General features: G+C 41.8%; 1 protein-coding gene across 4 annotated transcripts in view; it reads left to right on the top strand.

Moving 5' to 3' along the window:
* The window catches only part of Cfi (complement factor I), a 48,757-nt gene extending 34,109 nt beyond the window's left edge, over nt 1–14,648 (top strand). For all 4 annotated transcript variants that reach the window (XM_087897581.1, XM_087897579.1, XM_087897580.1 and 1 more), the window contains 5 exons: nt 8,271–8,374; nt 8,524–8,627; nt 12,261–12,538; nt 13,825–13,929; nt 14,243–14,648. In XM_087897581.1, coding sequence (XP_087753707.1) covers nt 8,271–8,374; nt 8,524–8,627; nt 12,261–12,538; nt 13,825–13,929; nt 14,243–14,460 — 809 coding nt within the window. In that variant the 3' untranslated portion in view covers nt 14,461–14,648. The remainder of the gene's footprint in view (nt 1–8,270; nt 8,375–8,523; nt 8,628–12,260; nt 12,539–13,824; nt 13,930–14,242) is intronic.
* The last annotated feature ends 2,485 nt before the right edge of the window (nt 14,649–17,133 follow it).

Here is a 17,133-nt window from a genome sequence, read left to right as displayed (position 1 = left end):
ACCTACAAAATTATATACAATAAGTACAAATATCCTTTTCTAACTAGCTAAAGTCTTGTATAATAAATAACTTGGCCAAGTCATGAAAGGAAAGTAGCTACATTTATCTAGTCTTCAACCCCATAGAAGATCCGAGAAGGGAAATAATGTTACCTGAGTAATTAGGAAGTGCAAAGAACTTCCAAAACATGCAACAAATCACAGAGACAGCTGGCTACCTGGGCAATCACCAAAGACCTGTTTGCAGTGTTGAAGCAACCAACTTTGACTAAGGCCTAGAATAACTGACAGATTATTTTTAACAGGCAAGAGATTTTTCAAAACCATCTTACCCTGTCTTGGCAAGATTTAACAGTTCTGTTTATCCATTTCCGGATTTTAACAGGCAAGAGATTTTTCAAAACCGTCTTACCCTGTCTTGGCAAGATTTGACAGTTCTGTTTATCCATTTCCGGATACTGTGTATTTGTCAGTAGTTGAGGTATGGGCAGTTCCTTGCCCAGAGGCCAGTTTTGTCAAGAAGACAAGCTCCAAGTGGAGTGTCTTTGATGTTCAACAATCTCTCGGGAATAGGTTGGTGTTGCCAGGAGTGATTGTGTCTCACTACACAGAACTCTAAGATTAAATTAAATGCCATTTTCTACAGCTCTTCCAAGAGGTTGAAGACTATTTATATATAATCTCTATGTATCTAAAGAACATGATTAGTCTAACCATAAATATGGCTGACATAGATGACTATTGATCTACAATTCTTAACATGTATCTAACTTAAAGACTAAGAGAATAAACAACTGTGCAATAAATGAGGACAATGACCTCCAAATGTAAACAATAAATATCAATATATAAACAATATATGAGTATCTTAATCAGAGGTAGAAATGTACACTGCAATATGGTATACATATATCAATACAATATATATCAATACATAAAAATGTTTTAAACAGGTAGAAGCATGCATACAGACAATATTCAATATATGCCGATGTAATTATCTACAAACAATAACTCACAAATACCATTATTATCTATCCAATTATTCCTTTTTTTCCCAAAAGATCCCTGAGCTTATAAAATTCCTTTCCCAACTCTCAACCGTATACTAATTATAATCAATCCCTAAATATTGTTCCTAAACCTGAGGACAAACTTTGCTGAGAGAGGGGACATCGTCCTCTAGAATTACTTCCAGCTGTTATGGGGGTGAGGTTCTTTCTGGAGGATCCTGTGAAAGTAAAATGATGGTTAAATTTCAAGATCAATGTCTTTTAAAATTGCAAACAGTCTCTGAGTATTTTGTGGAGGTCTGGCCAGAATGTTGTACAAGATGCGCACCATTTCAGCTAACCAAGTTGGAATAATCTGTGCAGCTGATACCCAGAACAGGACTTGTAGTAGCACTATCAGTATCATGACGTCATATCAAGCAAGTGGAGTTGTTGTTATGGGGGTCCCATCTTCTTCCTGGAAACTTCAAATGTCAGTGCAGAAAAAACTCATTGTTCATTGTGGAAAACTTAAACATTAATTATATAGACATATACAAACATATATTCAATGAAAAATATGATAGACATATTCAATGAAAAGTATGATAGATATGAAGAAAAGCAAAGATGTTTTCTAAACTCATATTTCTTTCTGTCTCATATCATGGCTCTTGCCATAAGACAGAAACTCCAGAAACTCTGGGTTTTTCTCCTAACAACAGGCTTGGAATTAGAGAGGGACTGAGCCAAGAGTCCAACTCCAAAACCAGCTCTATAAATTCAGAAATATGATTTAGTATATTCCAGAGCTTCATACTCACAGAACCTATTCAGTTTTCTTGATAATTCATATTGGGTAGTTATTTTTCCATCTGTCAGTATTCAAACATCCAGGGTCCTTTGAATTTTTCAAAGACGAGTGTTTTCCTGTGGAGATAAGAACTGAACCCTGCCCCCATTCTATGTTTTTCTTACCACCTGTATGGTCATCATCATTGTAGATGCTGTCATTTCTCCTTTCCAAGAGGTTTCTTCTCTTCAGATCTAACCTTTATTAATTTTGATGGTATCCACAATTTTTCTTCTCCTGTGGAAACAAGAGCAAAATCCCTTCCCCTGGCTTCCATTGAGAGGTCAGCACGTCCTTGATATAAACCAGTTGATTTAGTTCAGCAGACTTTTCTATTATCCAATGTCTTTCTGCCGCTGTTGTTCCCTTCTCATTAGTGTTAAGAAAATTCAAGGTTAATAAGGCATTATGTAATCTATTTCTGGGGGCATTTTCCACCCCTTTCTGTTTATTTAACATATCTTTTATAGTTCGATTTGATCTTTCTATGACTGCTTGACCTGTAGGATTGTATGGTATACCTGTAACATGCTTAATATTATAATAAGCAAAAAACCATTTCATTTTCCTAGATACATAAGCTGGACCATTATCTGTTTTTATTTGTGCAGGTATACCCATAATGGCCATAACTTCTAATAAATGTGTGATTACTGAGTCAGCTTTTTCTGAGCTTAAAGCAGTTGCCCACTGAAAGCCTGAATAAGTGTCAATGGTGTGATGTACATATTTTAATTATCCAAATTCTGCAAAGTGGAACACATCCATCTGCCAAATTTCATTCTTTTTAATACCCTTTGGATTAGTCCCTGCAGGCAATGGTGTTTGGTTATAAAAAGAGCAAGCAGGGCATTTCTTTACAATCTCCTTAGCTTGTTGCCATGTAATAGAAAACTCTTTTTTCAAGCCTTTGCTATTGACATGATGTTTTTTATGAAATTCAGATGCCTGCAGCACACTACCAATCAATAATTGATCAATATCTGCATTACCTTGTGCTAGAGGACCTGGCAGGCCCGTATGGGATCGGATATGCGTTATATACACAGGGCAGAGCCTGTTTCTGATCATGTCTTGTACCCGGATAAACAATGAGGTCAGTTCTGTATCATCAGGTATAAATTCAGCAGTTTCAATATGCAAAATAACTCTTTCTGCATATTGTGAGTCAGTAATTATATTAAGAGGTTCTTTAAAATCCCTAAGCACCATAAGGATGGCATTTAATTCTGCCTTCTGGATAGAATCATAAGGACTTTGTTCCACTTTACTCAATTCTTCTGATTTGTAACCTGTTTTCCCTGATTTATTAGCATCAGTATAAAATGTACGGGCTCCGGTTATTGGAGCATCATGGACAATTCGAGGGAGGATCCAAGAAGTTCTCTTTATAAAGTTAAGTCTCTTGCTTTTTGGGTAATTGTTATTGATGTCTCCCAAAAATATTAGCACAATGCCATGGTTCATTGTCTTCCCACAACTTTTTTATCTCATTAGCAGTGAAAAGCACTATAATTTCTGCTGGGTCTATACCTGCTAATTGACGAAGTCTCAATTTTCCTTTTATAATCAATTCAGAGACTTTTTCCACATAAGTTTTTATTTTTTTTACTTGGTTTGTGTGGTAAAAAAGATCCATTCCAAGATATTCCAAGATAATATCATCTCTTTGCATCAAGATTCCTGTAGGAGAAATTCTGGAAGGCAATATGACGAGAATACAACTAAGCTTTGGATTTACCCTGTCCACATGAGCCTCCTGTAATTTTTCCTCAACCATTGTCAGTTCTTTCTGTGCTTCAGCTATTAATTCTCTGGGGCTGTTTAAGTCTTTATCACCATCCAAGGTTTTGTTTAAATGAATTATTAGATCAGGTGTTATCCCAACAGCCGGTCGTAGGCTGGAGATGTCTCCTAATAATCTTTGAAAGTCATTAAGAGTTCATAACCGGTCTCTCCTGATTTGTGCCTTTTGAGTCTTAATTCTTTGTACGCCTATTTTATAACCTAAATAATTAACAGAATCTCCTCTCTGAATTTTTTCAGGAGCAATTTGCAATCCCCATTTAGGTAATACTATTTTTACTTCTTCAAACAGCCTTTCTAAGGTGTCTTTGTTTTGATCAGATATCAGGATATCATCCATATAGTGGTATATTATGGACTTAGGAAATTGTTTGCGTATAATTTTCAATGGTTGGCTTACAAAATATTGGCACAGGGTGGGAGAGTTTAACATTCCCTGTGGGAGGATGGTCCACTGGCACCTCCTTGCAGGCTGAGAGTTATTATAAGTAGGCACTGTGAAGGCAAACTTTTCTCTATCTTTTTCTTGTAATGTTATAGTGAAGAAACAATCTTTCAGATCAATAACTATAAGAGGCCATCCCTTTGGTAACAGGGAGGGCAGAGGAATTCCAGATTGCAGAGGGCCCATAGGTTGAATAACCTTGTTGATAGCTCTAAGATCTGTCACCATTCTCCATTTACCAGATTTTTTTCTTAACAACAAATACAGGAGAGTTCCAAGGGCTGGTAGATTCTTCTATATGTCCAGCATCTAATTGCTCTTGTACCAGCTGTTCTAAAGCCTATAACTTTTCCTCAGCTAAAGGCCACTGTTTAGTCCATATTGGTTTCTCAGCCAATCATTGTAGCGGCATGGCTGTTGGTACCTCTGAAGGGCCATCAATTGTGTTGTGTTCTTGTATAGCTCTAATGGCTGGTTTCCGCCATCTGTAATATCTTATAATATTGTCCTCAGAAATATAGGCTCTGGAAGCAGCAGGAATGTTAATTTGGGTATTCCATTGCTGCAATAGGTCACAGCCCCATAAATTCACTGCAATATTGGCTACATATGGCCTTAGTTTTCCTATTTGTCTGTCTGGACCTATACAATTGACTCATCTCGTGCTTTGTCTTACTCGAGATAGAGTTCCAATTCCTAGGAACTGAATATCTACCTCCTGAAGAGGCCAATGCGGATGCCAAGATTCTGGAGGAATGATACTTACATCCGCACCTGTGTCCAGTAAGCCAGTAATAAATTTGCCATTTACACACACTCTTAGCTGTGGTCTTTGTTCATTTATAGAAGTCTGTGAGAATATACGTTTACTTTGTCCTCTTAGATTTCTTGATTCATTCACCACATTTAAGTCATCCTTCAGACCGTTATTGCTATTAACAGCAGGCATAGGGCATTCTAATTTCCCTGAAGAGGCATGTTCTCTGCAGTGATCGGAAATGACTGGACCACATTTGCCATGGGGGCCTGCATGAGGGCCCTCATTGAGTTTCCCGATGGCAACGGGTTGCCCTGTTTATCTCTCGTTGACCTACACTCATTCGTCCAATGCCTGCCCTTTCCACATCTCCTACATAAACCTGAAGGCTGAGTCCTCCTATTCCTGTTATTCCTAGAAGAGGCATTATTCCTGGAATTCCATTGTCTGCAGTCCCTTTTCATGTGTCCCATTTTGCCACAATGAAAGCATTTTGTAATCTGATGTCTCCTTTTACCTTTGGAAATTGCTTCTTGCACCCATGCTTCATTGCCATAATCAAATGTATCAACATTCATTGTATGTAAAACCCATTCATCCAAAGGCACTGATCTGATCTTTAAAGGCCCCAGGATTCTTTTGCATTCTACATTGGCATTCTCATAAGCCAAAGACTCAATTACTATATTTCTTGCTTCTGGATCAGGTATCCCTATTTGTACAGCCTTAGTTAGTCATTGCAAAAAGTCACTAAAGGGTTCTCTCTGACCCTGTTTGACCCTGACATACGATTCTACTCTCTGACCTGAGTCTTGAACCCTGTCCCAGGCCCTTAGAGCTGCTGTAGCACATATGAATAAAATGTTTTCATCATAAAGAGCTTGTTCCTGAGAATCAGAGTAAAGTCCTTCCCCTAGACTTTGATCTAGAGAAACCTCAATTCCTTTCACTGATTCTTGTTGTTGTAAAAGTCTGGCCTCTTGTTTGAATAGGCATTTGAAATGCCATAAAGGTCCGTTCTCGAGGACAGCTGACGTTAATTGATTCCAATCTTGAGAAGTGGCCCTGCTGCTCAGAGCCCAGAATTTTAACATCTCCCTAACAAAGGATGAATGTAGTCCATAATTCACAATTGCTTGTTTAAATTCTTTCAGATCGTTCATACGTATAGGCTCCCATGTATGTTCTTTAATGACCTTAGGGTTTTTGGAGCCGGTTATCTTTTCTGATGTTATTACTGGAAGGGCAGGTATAACTCTATGTAGACTGAGAGTTTTTTTAGGTGAATGTTGCCTTTCTACCTTTTGCTCCTGTTCATCAGAGTCTATGATTTCCTCAATCTTATTAAATCTGCTCACCATTGCCTTCTGTAAGTCCTGAATCTCCTGTCCAGTATTATGCTCCAAAGCCTTCATTAACAATTCTAAGGCATGGAGCTTGTCCGTCAGAGACACCATTTCCTCCCTGGACACTATCGCCTTCATTGATAATTCTAAGGCGTGGAGTTTGTCCGTTAGAGATACCATACCCTCCTTGGACATAATCCTCATGGCATGTACTGTGCCTTCTTGTATGGAAATCCTGTCAATTAATCTATCATACCCTTTTGATAAAGTCCGATTTTCACATTCAATGGTTATAATCCTCTCAGCTAATGTTTCAGCACTTACAGTCATGGACTGGAGGTTATGAGTCATTTTGGTTGTCCCCTCCTCCAGAGCAGTGAAGCTCCCTTCTAAAGAAGCAATATCAGACTGTACCTTCTTGATATTTTGGTCAGTCGACCGGGTCATATCAGACAAAGATCTAGTCTCCTCCTTGAGAACTCCAAACTCTGATCTAGTCTCCTCCTTGAAAACTCCAAACTCTTTTTTGAGGAGGTTGGTGTCAGTCTGAATTGACCTTAAGGTTTTAATCTCTGCCCTCAGCATTGTGGATTCAATCTGTAAGGACTGTATCATCCTTATAAAATAGCCAAACACCAGAAATGCAACAGATCCCAGGAATAACCAAGTAAGAGGAATATCAGAGACATCCTTCAGAATATCCTCCACAGCGCAATTAAAAAAACCATTGAACTTTTGGATAGTAATATTTTCTGACATTTTCAATCAAAAGAAATTGTACTTGTATGTATGTATGTATGTATTTTCAACCGAAAAGAAAAATCTTGCCTGTAATGACCGTTTCCTGCCAGTAGGTGGCAGGGGCGCACCTGAACCCACGTGGCAATGGCATCAATCCAGGAAGTAAACTCTAAAATATATACACTCAAATCCAGAGGTTAAATTCACAGATCGTGTGCTCTGGCACAGGTCGAGCACTGAACTCAGCCGGGCAGTGGGGAAGACAGTGCCCGATAGGGGTAGCAGAAGCCAAAAAGTTCCCAACCTGATCCGCCCGAGGTCGGGGCCAGTCGGGAGCCAGTAGCGGAGTGCGGCTCTGGTTGCTTGGCCCACGCCACGAGAGGGGAAAAACCCACATGTTTGGGCGCCAGATAATGGTGAATCAATCCCACACCAGTTATGTTTTAAAGGGGTATTTATTTTGGAGGGTAAAACTTACATACACCATAAACCATCAGGAAGGGAGCCTAGTCGCTGGAGCCGGAACCAAGAGGCCGAGCCGAGACTTACCACTCTTCTTTTAAAGTGAAATATACCACGCCCCAGTGGGCTGGTATTTCAGCGGCTATTGGCTGATGGAGCGGAAGGTGCTCCCGCAGCACTGTGGGCTCGTGCTTCAGCGACTATTGGCTGAAGCAGCAGAAGGTACTCCCACAGCAATATACTATATAATATGTATGTATTACATATAGACTATATAATGTAAGCATTATCACATATGCACTATATACTATGTATGTATATATTACATATATTCTATACAACATGTATATATGTGTTGCATATATACTATAAACTATGTCTGCATGTATTACATATATACTATATGCTATGTATACATGTATTCCATATATAATCTATTCACAAGTAGAGCAACCTGAGTTCAGAGCCCAACACCCATGTAAAAAGTCTGGTGGTGGTCCATGTCTGTAATTGCAGTGCAGGGGTGAAAAAGGTGGGCAGATCATTGGAGCTCACTGACTAGCCAGCCCAGTCAATTAGTGAATCCCAGGTTTAGTGAGGGACTGTCTCAAAAAATGGGGTTGAAAGTGATTGAGGAAGGCATCTGATGTTTGACCTCTAGTCTCAAATAGACATGTCTTTATGCACCTGTATAAACATCTCTCTCTCTCTCTCTCTCTCTCTCTCTCTCTCTCTCTCTCTCTCACACACACACACACACAGAGAGAGAGAGAGAGAGAGAGAGAGAGAGAGAGAGAGAACCAAGACTGTTTATCCACAAGACAATGGTTTCAGGAAAATAATGATCCAATCCCTTCCTTTCCTGAAGAAAGACAACGGCTGAGGTCCCTGTTACCTAAACTGTCCTGTGGAGTCAAAAAGAACACACACACCCGAAGGAAAAGAGTGGTCGGAGGGGAGCCAGCAAAGGTGGTAAGGCTGTGTGAAAATCTCAGTTCCTCCAAGGATCGGCCTGAGTCAGACAAAAACAAGGGCACGGTGTGCTCATGGGACATGTCCTGGGGCTGCCTGTTGGTGACGCCGTCCAGTAGAAGAGCAGTAACCACACACGTCTCTCCCAGGGAGACTTCCCGTGGCAGGTGGCAATCAAGGACGGCGAGAGAATCACCTGCGGGGGAATTTACATCGGCGGCTGCTGGGTTCTGACCGCTGCACACTGCGTCAGGTAAAAACGTCTTCCGTGTGTTTTAGATGTCTTGAAACATGAGAAATAAATGATAGAGGTGGTGATTCTCTTATATGAGAAATTATTCTACTCTGTTTCAGGAGGTATTTTTCAGGTATTCATGACCTGGGCTGTAGAGACCAGTCCCTCAGAACCTACTGTGTCCTGGTGAGGACAGAGCTTAGATACCGAATGACTTGATTTGGCTTATTTGTGTTGTGTTAGGACAAAACTGTTCAGAAGAATTTATGAGTTTTATGACTAAGGCGTGACAGCAACCTGGCATCCCCTCTGAGCTTTCCTTAACAAGGACATTAGTCCACAATCACAGATGACTTTTTCAAATCCACATGCCCTTAAATGAATTTAATGTGTGCTTTAGGCAATAAAGAAAATATCCAAAGCTCAGTGCTATTTATCTGATATACTGACCCCTCATTGGCTGCCTCACTGAGCCTGGATAAATTATTCACACATGTCCACGACTCAAAGCTGCTTTGAAAGCCAAGGCACTGTGCCAGGTGGGGTAGCATTGGTGTTGCTGCTGGGAAGATCCCTGAAGTGCAGCAGGCCATCTGTGAGAGAGTCAGAGGAAGGCCAGTCACACCGTGGACCCCTTTGGTGGGGTTTTCTAATTCTGAGGACAGAGAAACAGGGTAGGCATAAGGTGGCTTCAGGTTTGGTGTGTGACAAGTGAGAAGTACAAGTCGGGCACAGGCTCTACGAGGAGCATTATGAGAGGCTGTATTAGTTGGCTGACAAACACCCCAGACCAGTTGGCTTTAGAAGCACAGATTCACTTTCTCACCATTCTGGAGGCTGGGAGTCAAAGACCAATGTGCGGCACTGGGAGTTCCTGGAGTTTCTCTTGGCTTGTATGTGCTCCCTTCCCTCTGTGCCCTTCAGTAACCTCTCCTCTACGCACATACAGCCTAAGACTTCTCTTTCTCCCATGAAGACCCCTGTCCTATTGGATTAAAACCCAACTCTTACGACCTCATTAAACCTTCATTACCTGATTAAAAGCACTGTCTCCAAACACAGTCACAGTGGGGCTCAGGACATCCACAATGCAGCAGATAAAATCCCGCCCATAATAGTGATGGGACTGCAGTCCTCCAAAGATGTTGATTGACAAATCAATGTCAACCAGCAAAAAGGCAGAGGTCAGGAGTCTCGCCTCGGCTTGGGCGTTAGAGTGGATGCAGGGTTGCTCAGTGAGCACTGCTTGCAGACCGGGCCTAGGTCAGGCACGTTCACAGGTTACCTTGGTCAGTGTTCTCAGCAGTCCTAAAGGGTAACTAGGATTCCTCCCAGTTTGCAGATCAGCCTACTGGACAGAGAAGCTAAAGAATATCTTAACTGAAACTATGTAACCAGTCAGTCAGCAGAGCCAGGACATCATCCCACACCTCATTGCAACTAAGATGAATGCCTCCTTAGCGACTTTGCAGGTGGCCTAACTTGCTGAAAGGGGGCGTTGACACTCAACAAGGAAGCGTGTGTTGAATGACACTTTGGAAAATCCTGGTGGGTTGAAACAGCAAGCCCCTCTTCTTAGCTTAAGAACTTAAACTAAGGCTTCTCTCTTAGTTTCTGCACACAGCATGCCCCTGCTCCTCCCTGGCCCTCCCGCTGGCCCTCCTCAACTGTCTGCTAGGTTTCTTCTGGGCTTGCATTCAGTGCCACTCAACAGTTGGCGTTCAGGGTTCAGCTTGGCTTCCTCTTCACCTCTTACCCATTCTTCCTATGCAGTCCAAAATCCCACTCGAAGGTGGCTAAATGGTAACCACACGTGAGCCTTCCTTCCAACCTCTGACTGTAGCCACAGCCACCCACAGTTCCCGGCTCCATCACTGGTAACTATATTGAGAGCAGGAGAGATGGCTCAGTCAGTTAATTGCTTGCTATAGAAGCATGCGGTCCTAAGCTGCAGAACCTATATTACAGATTTTTAAAGCTGGGTGTAGTGGGCATGTACTTCTCATACCAGCACTGGGAGGAGAGCTCTTTTGGGGCTTGCTGGCCAGCCAGCCTGACCTTCTTGGTGAGTTGCAGGCCAATGAGAGACCTCGCCATAAAAACAAGGTGGGCAGTGCCCGAGGAACCATACCCAGGACTGATCTCTGGTCTACAATGCACACACACACGTGTGCACCTGAAAATACATTTGCCCCGCCACACACATACATGAGCACACACACACACAAGAGAGAGAGAGAGAGACATCGAATTCCAAATGTCCAAGGCCTAGTTTATATGCCACTTTGCCACTTCTCTTAATACTGTTTTGTTCCAGTGTTTCCTGTCTTAAGAAACACTATTTCTGTGGTTAGCACAGTTGGAAATCTAAGAATCCTCATATTTCAGGCTCTCAGCCTTCAGGCAAAGGCGTTCTTAAGGTTAATTTTTCACTGCTCACTTTTCAAACCTTATCTCCTTCACCATCACCCTGCTTCTACTTGCCATCTGGATCACATGACTTGCCTCTAATCGCTTACCTGCACGCAGTCCATCTATCTGCTGATCCGCCGTCCTGCCTGTCTGTTCTCCACTGTGTAGCTGCGTCAATTCAAGGGCTTTGCAGTCCTCTCTAGAGAAGCACCTAAACAAAATGTCAACACACAGAAATCTTCTAAGGCCTTATGCGATTTGGCCTTCCTCTCCCTCACCAGTCACATCCCACTGCACACACAGTACCACCCCCTGCACGTTGATCCGCCCCCTCCGGACTGGCTTCTTCAGATGCTCCAAAGCAATTGCTCCCTTGTGTGAAGGGACCTTCATGCGATGAACCTTCTGAAATGATCTCCCTTGACTCTTTTATCTAGTGAATACTGCTCTTTACTGAGATCTCAAGTCAACCCTTTATCTCCTTATGGAATCTCCCTGGAAGGCTCTCAGTCAAAGCCCTCCTGCTAAATTTTAAAAGTTTTTTTTTTTTTCCTGTCCACTCCTCTCCCTTCTTGCAGGATAAACCTCGTCATTGTTGTGATCACCCATTTGGTGATGCTTGTTTTCTAGATGATTTCTGGTTTTGCTAACTCTGCACCCTGGTGCCCGGTACAACACCTTGTCTATGTACTTGGTAAACACTATATATGTGCCCAGTAAGCCATATAAACAGAGCTAATCTTCAAGAAATAGTTATGATCCCAGAGCCTATGATACAACCCAAAAATAATGAGGGTGACAGCACTCTCAGAACACTTAGGTATAAATAAATCATCTAAACATTATATTATCTCCTAGGACGTTGTTGTTGAACTGTACTGGGATTGGCTGAGTTGTTATAGGAAGATAAATTCTGTTCCCTTTGTGCTACATATACTTTAAGAAGATGGTATACATGTTCAAGTTTTTTTGCTTACGGACAATCCATTTTGTGACGTACTTATTTGGAAAGGTTGGATAATGAGATCATAGGAACAGTTGGGCAATGATCGCTCTCTCCATTTACCACACAGCAAATCCTGCCCTAATTAAATTTAATTTTATACAGCTTCATACCAACAAGGATAAAAACATTCAGAAATTGAAAATCATCCTTCAAACGGAAGAATATAAAGATGAAGTATCAAAATCCATACCTTTTTCTTGCTATATGTCATTTCCCTTTGCTTTCTCTGACAGACCCAGCAGACATCAGCATTACCAAATATGGGCGGCATTATTAGACTGGCAGAAACTTAACTCTCAGTTGAAAGTTCAGAGAGTGAACAGAGTGATTGTTCATGAAAACTATAATGGACGCACCTACCAAAATGACATAGCTTTGATTGAAATGAAAAAATCTCCGGGCAAGAAAGAATGTGAGCTCCCTCATTCTGTCCCTGCCTGTGTCCCATGGTCTCCATATCTATTCCAGCCGAATCACAAATGCATCATCTCTGGATGGGGCCGAGAGAAAGGTATATGCTTTACCTCTGGGGGTGGAATTGGGGTTAGAAATTGTGGAAGCCACAATATTAGGTAGAGAAAAGTGAGTGCCCGTCCAGGGAGGGCTGCCTGATGAGCTCAGAACGCCATTGTCAGAAGGACCACATAAGACAGGAGCTATCACTTGATTCTAGAGCCCTTGTCTAGCATGGGCAAGTTCCTGGGTTTGATCCGCAGGACTGAAAACAAGAAACCAAGTGTGTTCTTGTGATAGTGCACACGTATAATTCCAGAAGGAGAAGCAGGTGGCTCAGGAGTTCAAGACCATCCTTGAGGCCAGTAAGATTTGCTTCATTTTTGACCTAGAGAGGTATTAAACAGTTTTATTTCAAATGGACCTCCTGCAAGACACAGTGAGGAGAGTAATTGGACATCAGACATTTGCAAGATGTTTGTCATTAAATTACTGTGATTTTTACGCAGTCACTAATTACATTAAGTATTTATTACGCAACAACATTGTATAAGAAGATTCTGGATGTTGGTGAGGAATGAGGTAGGCCTAATCCCTGAGCTCTTGGAACTCTGGGTAGCCAGTAAGCAGATAATGGAAAACTCCATCATGAAAATGCTGTGAGCTGGAAAACAGAAGAGGGGAGATGGGACAAAGTCTCACTCCCTACCCCATCCATCTTCCCTGTGAGCTTATGCGTCTCTTCCTCCATGGTCCATCAGGCAGTAGTACTTGACCCTTCTCCCCCCACAGACCAAAGCTGTTCAGGTCCGCAAATTCTCACTTAAATGTGACAGAACTTTTTATCTCCCCGTTCACTGCTTCAGAGCACTTAAAAAGGCCCTTACTTCCTCAAGCACAGAAACATGTACACACTGACAGCTTCAGCTTCTAACCTCTCCACGGCTGCTTTCTCTCCAATAGTAATTTCAAGGAAATTACTAGCTGTAAGAAAAGATGTCAAGGATGTGCATGAGACAGGTCCATCACTGTCATCCCTGCAACGCCCCTGCCGCACCCAGCAACAGGTTAGGACCACACACAGGACTCGCTCTTTACTAAATGACTGTGATTTCAGGCACCTTCCCTCGCCGTTCATTGAAATTTAGAAAGATAATTGTAGAACCTAAGGCTATGAAGAGAATATGACATAAACATGCTAAGGAAGTATCCTCAGTGATTAATATATGTAGCCATTAGTAATGTATTTTCATTTATCTTCTTAGCGTTTTACTAAGTTATAACCACTTTTATTTAGCTTTCTCATGTGTGGCTCCTAAATGTCTGTTTTCTCCCTTTGTGTAGATAACCAAAAGGTCTACTCACTTAGGTGGGGCCAAGTGAAGCTGATAGGCAACTGTTCGAAGTTTTACCCAACCCGCTACCATGAAAAGGAAATGCAGTGTGCAGGTAAGTGCCAAGTGGGTAACCTGGGCTATGCATTGCATCAGTCTGCTTCTGACACTTCCAGTTTACAACTGGGTCTCCTCACACCCTGCTGTCAAGTACAGACGCCAAGCAGGAAGACTATGCTAACTTAGGGAAGCAAACAGGTTTACAAATTATTATTTCCTATGCTGCGTCTCCATCCGCAGTTCCAAGAGGGATCCTGGGGCAGCCCGCTATTTCCTGCCAGGGAAGTCTCTCCATGCATCAGTGTGAGAGGCACAAAGAGGCACGGTGGCCCTGACCAATGGGAAGGAACTGTGGTTTTCTTTCTTAGGTACCGAAGATGGGTCCATCGATGCCTGCAAAGGGGACTCTGGCGGTCCCTTGGTCTGCCAGGACGTCAACGATGTGACTTACGTTTGGGGCATTGTGAGCTGGGGTGAAAACTGCGGAAAACCAGAATTCCCAGGTGTTTACACCAGAGTAGCGAATTATTTCGACTGGATTAGCAATTATGTGGGAAGAGCCCTTATTTCTCAACACAATGTCTGAAGCTGTGGCCTCTTTTCTACATTTGTTAATTCAGGAGTCAGGTTTTAATTAAAACGGAAACTGTGTAATGAGTTCTCAGAGCTAGCAAGAAGCAAGTCTTACCGGCCAGTTCGCAAGACTTCTTCAAAGTTTATGTCATTTTAGAATTCTGTTGTGTAATATAATAAACATCCTGCTTAAGCATACAAGGCTTGTTTTTTGTTTGTTCTTCAGAGTTAGTACCACTCAGCTACACCTGCGACCTACATATTTTGTTTATAGAAATTGTGACTAGATTAGCTCTTCGGGCAAAGATGATGTTTTAACTACAGTAAAGGTTGAGATAGTTAAGTGATACAATTGGAGGTTGTTCCAGCTCCCATTTGTCACCTATGACATTAAACCTTGGGTGATTTATTATTTTCTTTGTGTCTTGTTTTCCATCTGTATTTTGGGATTTTTTTTTTTAACCCCAGGGAGCCATACACAAGCATCTATCATCCTAAATGGGACACCAACTGAAGACCAAAGAAATGATCCTACCCACATCACTGAATCAACGAACACACTGGGGTTCCTTACAGGAACATGGAGGAGCAGTTACGGCAGCTGGGTCACCGATAAGCTCACCCAAATGTAGCACAATTTCTAATTGGTCTTAATAAAAACCGAGAGTCAGATATAGGGGTTAATCCTAAAAGACCAGAGAAGCAGAGCAGTCACTAGTTCTTTCCTCTACAAATCCTCAGACTGAGTGGGTGAGCCTATCTCTACAAATCCTCAGATTGAATGGGGCAAGATCCTGTCTGTACAAATGATATGGGAGTTTCCCTCTGTATGTTGTGAATATGTTTTATTACCATTGGTAAATAAATAAAGCTGTTTTGACATTCGAACAGAGATAGAGTAAGTAGGTGGCATCAGGGAGACGCCATGTAGCTGCCGAAGGAGACAACCGCTCCTGGAACCTTTACCAGTAAACCACACCCTTGTGGTGGAACACAGATGAATAGAAATGGGTTAATTTAAGATGTAAGAGTTAGATAGAAATATGCCTAAGCTATTGGCCAAACAGTGTTATGATTAAAAGTTTCTGTGTAATTATTTGGGTCTGAGCGGCTGGAAAAGCAAGCACAGTTTCCGTCTCCAAATGGTGCACCAATATGGGCCAACTACATTCATATAAAACTTGAGAGAGCTTAGGAAGGAATTCTAAATACAAAAGAACAGAGTTAAGCACAACTTCTTGGGAGCAGCATTTTCTCTGGTGAGCTCTGTTTGCTAGAGGCAAGCAGAGGTGCAGCTCCTTTAAAGGAAGGCTTCCAGACTCAGCATTAGCACAGGTCCTTACCTGTCTTCTCTTGCTCTTAATTCAGAAATGTTCAGTGAATCAGCATTAACTAACTTTAGGATTTGTTTTAAAATCAATGCTGCCATTACAAAGCAGTCAGTGGAGACAACTGTCTTCAACTGGGTTCGTGTCCCATCCTCCTCCAAAAACTGGCTTGGTCAAACAATGAGGAGGACAAAAAGGAGGTACTTGATTGTCTGTTCTGCATTAACAACTTTAAAAAATCTGCCGTGAACTCATGGTAGCAACCAGATGCTAGTGGAGAGCTGTTACAGCTGTGGGACTATGTGTGGAAGACATCTGCTTGTGGAAAGTAGAAGTGATGGACTGAACCATCAATGTATGAAGGAAGAAATAAAGAGAGAAATTAAAGACTTCCTAAAATTCAATGAAAGTGACCACACAACATACCCAATTTATGGGACACAATGAAAGCACCGTTAAGAGGAAAGTTCATAGCACTAAATGCCTATGTAAAGAAGCTGGGGAAATCCCACACTAGTGAATTAGCAGAACATCTGAAAACTTTAGGACAAAAAGAAGCAAACTCAACCCAGAGAACTAGATGGCAGGAAATAATCAAATTGAGAGCTGAAATCATCAAAATAGAAATAAAGAAAATAATACAAAGAATCAATGAGATAAAGACTTAGTGATTCGAGAAAATCAACAAAATAGACAAATCTTCATCCAAACAAACCAAAAGGCAGAGAGAGAATATCCAAATTAACAAAATCAGAAATGAAAAGGGTTGCTCCCACATAACCTACTGCTTTCTGTCGCGTTGTGGGAGACATATTCCTAGAACAGGATACCTCTCTGGTAGAAGAATTAAATGAGCCAAGCCTTCCTTTAAAATTCTGGTGGTAAAGCTGGTTGAAATCTCAGAGATCAGCTCTCAGCCACTGTTTCCTAGAGCGACATCCAATGATCTCTGCCTTGTCTACATCCTCTCTTCCTAATCTATGGTTATCCTTTCACTAAGGTATTTAGAATTTTAAGAAGGGGTGATTGTGAATTTCCTCTTTCTCGAAATCAGACAGAGGCACTAGAGGAAGTGTGCTAGCTCAGCGGTTCTCAACCGTGGGTCGGACCGCAACTCGGATTGCTGTTTACATTCCGATTCATAAAAGTAGTAAACTACAATGATGAAGTAGACAACTAAATAATTTTATGGTTGGGGGTGGTCTCCACAACATGAGCTGTATTAAAGGGTCACAACATTAGGAAAGTTGAGAACCACGGCTCTGTTTGAGAAAGGGGTCCGTTCTCAACGACCCTCAGACGGACAAGCCACTTACAGTGCTAAGACTGCAGCAGGTTATGAGGTCCCCATGAGGACC

The sequence above is a fragment of the Myodes glareolus genome, chromosome 17, assembly GCF_982192425.1.
Source record: "Myodes glareolus chromosome 17, mMyoGla1.1, whole genome shotgun sequence".
Classification (NCBI taxonomy): Eukaryota; Metazoa; Chordata; class Mammalia; order Rodentia; family Cricetidae; genus Myodes; species Myodes glareolus.
Note: the sequence above shows the minus strand (reverse complement) of the source record. Positions and strands in the feature narration are given on the sequence as shown.